Below are 4,287 nucleotides of genomic sequence, written 5' to 3'. Positions count from 1 at the left end.
GCGTGCCTAAAACATATTTTATTTTGTGTCTGTATGCGTGTGTGTACAGCACATGTGTTAAGCAAGAGCAAGTCTCACTAGAAAGGTTAAAGATCAATTTTCTCTTTCTGTATCAACCTGCTCTTTGTGTGTATGTCCGCGCACATCATTAGACACCGTGCCACACACACACGCACGCACACACGCACGCACACACACACACACACACACACACAGAGTCACACACAGACCCCTCCTACTTTTGCCTTTACAGACACACAGACACACACACTCTTTCTCTCTGCTCTACACATAAACACTGCTTTGTTGCGATTCTTTTCAAAGGTAAAGTTTAGGATAATTTGTTTTATTTTTACTTTACAGCAGTGATTTCATTAGTGCGTCTCTGAATTGAGTGTCATTATTTTTCTGATAAAACTGTGTTTTCGTTGTGTGCGCTTGTGTGAAAAGAGTGGAGGAAGGGTAACTGTGTAAGACGAGAAGGGGGAGGGGGGGGGCTCCTTATTTTAGCTTCTACACGCACACGCACACACACACACACACTGCTGCGTGCACAAACGGAAACACTTATCTTTAGGGATTTATTTTTTACCTTTTTTTTAAGTAAAGTGCAGGTAAATTTGTTTTATTTTTACTTTTTACTTAAATTGTATTAATTATTTTTAAGTATTTATTTTTTGGGTCTGTGGATCGAATAATTTGAGCTTCCATTATTTCTTAGGGGAAAATTCGATTTGATGTATGAGTGTTTTGAAATGCATGCCTGCTTCCAGAACGAATTATGCTCATTATCCAAGGTTCCACTGTGTATATATATTCTGTATATTATGTATTATGATCTGTTAAACTTACTATACATTATTATTATTATTATTATTTCATTTACACGCTCCAAATAATTCTGCTCTCACCACAAAACAGATCAAAATATTATTATTTTTTTATCCAGTAACATGTACTAGCATTTACTTCCCTTTGTTTGCATCATTATACTGTAAGTAATAATAATTGAACATTAGATAATTTACAGAATTGCCACAATTTATTTACCCTATATCTAATAGTGTTGTACTGTAGTTTTTCAGTAAAATGCAGTAAATGTAAAATATAATCTTATCTGCTACATTTGCACCACACAAATCCAATCCACTGAATTCACTGCTCAGTAATTTAAAGTATGATTATATGAAACAGCAATTCCGTGCAATATTTACAGTATAATGTATGAAAGCTTAACATGTTGGGAGCAGGGCATTAACTGTTTAATTCCACATACACAAATATATAGATGTCTATAACAGGCTAGTCTTGTTCTCTTTTATAAGACATTCATGAAGAACAGGATATACAGTAGGCATGGTGGTATGGTGTAGGTGTGTTACATTACTGGATAGCAAGACTAATCTGCACTGTATCAAACCATGCAGGTAAAAAAAAAGAATAGAAAATAATAAAGTAACCAAAAATGAATCAAGAAAGATATACTGTATTTTTCCAAATAATATACTGGCTTTTTGAGAGTACTTATTTTAAACCAAAAGTTTGGAGGAGGGCAAGAAGGGACAATAGAAAGACTGAAACAACTGAGAGGGATGACAAAGCTTCACTGTCTGAAGATGATGAGGATGAAGATGAGTTGCTGGATGTTGTAGCAGGAGGGAAGGTACCCACTGTAGCCTGCAAGAAAACTGAGAAACTGGATGTTGAAGTGATGACCTGTATATTTGTCTCACGAAGGTATATATTGGACAAGGATTTAGTGGAGCCACTAGTGCTGTTTGAGCTGTTGGTGGAATTAGTGGTGCTGTTTGAGCTGTTGGTGGAATTAGTGGTGCTGTTTGAGCTGTTGGTGGAATTAGTGGTGCTGTTTGAGCTGTTGGTGGAATTAGTGGTGTTGTTCACAATGTTGTTAGCGATGGTTAAAATGGCAGCCTGGATCCATGTCTGTCCGATCTTACACATTAAAGGACCTCCTCTTATAGTCTGATGGAGAGAAAAAAATTACCACATGTCAGTTTCCTATTTTGGATGACAATAACAAAAAGAAGTGAAACAAACAAAAATCAGACCTGTTCTAATGGTATAGCTTTAATGCAAATACTGCTGGATGAAGACAAATTTCCACAGTTTTCTATAGTAGTGTTGAACTGCTGAAGCGTTTGTTGAACTATAGCAGAAAGATAGTAATATTATTGTAATAATAATTATTATTATTATATTGACATGAGACACTTATTTTGTTTAACACATAAATAAACCTGTACCTCCTCCTCCTGAGCCCCAGCCAGCTGCCCAGCACCGAGTACCAATGCTGAAGTTGGTATTGCCAAAGTCTACACATATGGGCTGGATGAAGTCGGAAAGAGTGGGAGTGGTAGACAACTTCAGCACTGCTATGTTATTGCTGGCATTTGTGCTAAATGTAATATTAGCCACAGTGAAAGAGACCTCGTTGGGGTTAGAGCCGTTCAGATTGAGCCGACCCAGTTTTACGGTCCAGTCAGAGAGATTGCTTGAGCTAGACAAAAGGGGAAAAAAAGGGTTTTAATGTCTGTCTGAAGATTATTGTTTGACACCCACTCTGCTCTTCTGGATGTATTTTGTTTACCTAGAGAAGCAATCAGCTGAGCTCATGACAAATTGCTGAGCTATCAGTGTTCCACCACAAATATGAGTACCATTAAGCTGCAGGCTGGCCATCCACGGCCATGTACCTGCTGATGCCAAGGAACTATCTGTTTCTCCAGAAATAGTATTGAGCTTGGCACTCCCACATACCACAGCTAAAGAAGATATTAAATCAAATTTTTTTTTATAGAAAATTAAACAACAACAAAAAAAAAAAACATTACAAAAATATACTTGTGGCAAATTCATCAAGAAGAGTTAGATATAATGCAAATAAGCTTACACGGTACAATAGTTGGGGGAACAGGCAACAAGCCTTTGCAGGTCACCTGCAGATCACTATCAATGTCATTTGATGTATATTTGATGAATCCTGGCTGGTTTGTGATGATTATTTTACTGATCCAATCCTGGTATTGAGAAATCCTTGAATATACACCGGGAAAATTTTCAAGAGCGCATTCTTTACCAAAACTCACAATGCCAGCCTGGATCCACTGAGAGCCCTGTTTGATAACCAGTGGACCTCCAGAGTCACCCTGTGTAGTGCAAGCAAAAATGTATGTCTTTGAATTGTACAAATCTTTAAACTGAAAGTTTATTGAGTTAATTGAGTTACAGTACAAAACTTAAACTTATAATGATGACAATACCTGACAAGAGTCCTTGCCCCCTTGCAATAACCCAGCACATAACATATTGTCGGTGATAGATCCAGCTCCATATAAGCAGTTACATTTCCTGTTTCCAATAACTGGAACCTTAACTTCTTGTAATGTCCCAGGAGATGGTAAATTTACTGACAATACACAAGTAAAACATCATTTAATCTACTCGCCTTCTCAGTGGCCCAACCAAGACTCGCTAAAAAAATTTATAAGCCAGAGGTAAGATTATCGCTCACATAAATAATATTTTTCAAACCAATCACCTCCAGTAGGACATTTCACATCAGTGATAGAATTTCGCTATGTGATAAAAAAAAGCCTTTTTTTTTTTTGTTCATAGATTTGACCAACTTTTTGCCCAGCGACAGGAATGCCTCTGACCAATTACAATGCAGCTTGTTGGAACATCACTTAAAAACATTCAACAAGTGGACCAACTATAGTAATGAGGTTATTGCTCATAAAAAAAAAAAAAATACAAAGACAATGATGCAAGGATAATGAGTATAACAGAGTTGTTATGACAATTGCATTTTTAAAGCATAGTCATTAGTTTTTATTATGGTTCTTTAAAATAAAATTTCTTGTTTATATACTTCTGCAGAGCTGTGTTGGTTTGTCATTTGTGTGTTATTAGTCAGTCAAAATGTAGTAAACAGTAACGAGCAACATGTAACCTAATGTTACTGTTTATTACCTTGACTGTTAGGGTTTTCTCATATTGTATGAATTTTCCTATGAGTCTGTCTCTTACATCTTTCATCGTTCTATCTATTATGTCTATAAACCATTTCTCTTATTGTGCTTCCTTACTCCTTATATTGTAATACTATACCTTGTTGGATTCCTTTTGTCTCCTCACAACATGGTAATTTGTTTTCTATTGTCTGTCAGTCTATGGCACTCCAAAGAGAACTCTTTAATATTATACACTGCATGTTAAGTGTGTTTGGTGTAGTTAATATTCTTTTGTGTTGCTGTTGAGGAAGTT

The 4,287-nt window shown here is 36.3% G+C and overlaps 1 protein-coding gene across 1 annotated transcript; it reads right to left on the bottom strand.

Moving 5' to 3' along the window:
* Positions 1-1,056: 1,056 nt before the first annotated feature.
* On the bottom strand, positions 1,057-3,521 carry LOC128544392 (polyserase-2-like). Its single transcript, XM_053514448.1, has 6 exons — positions 3,282-3,521; positions 2,912-3,167; positions 2,609-2,783; positions 2,265-2,518; positions 2,070-2,167; positions 1,057-1,983 (listed from the first exon to the last, which is right to left on the bottom strand). Exons 1-6 carry the CDS (start codon positions 3,324-3,326, stop codon positions 1,525-1,527), a joined length of 1,287 nt encoding a protein of 428 aa, XP_053370423.1. The 5' UTR covers positions 3,327-3,521; the 3' UTR covers positions 1,057-1,524.
* Between the last annotated feature and the right edge of the window lie 766 nt (positions 3,522-4,287).

This window comes from Clarias gariepinus, chromosome 16, assembly GCF_024256425.1.
Source record: "Clarias gariepinus isolate MV-2021 ecotype Netherlands chromosome 16, CGAR_prim_01v2, whole genome shotgun sequence".
NCBI classification, from domain to species: Eukaryota; Metazoa; Chordata; class Actinopteri; order Siluriformes; family Clariidae; genus Clarias; species Clarias gariepinus.
This window is presented reverse-complemented; position numbering and strand designations above follow the sequence as displayed.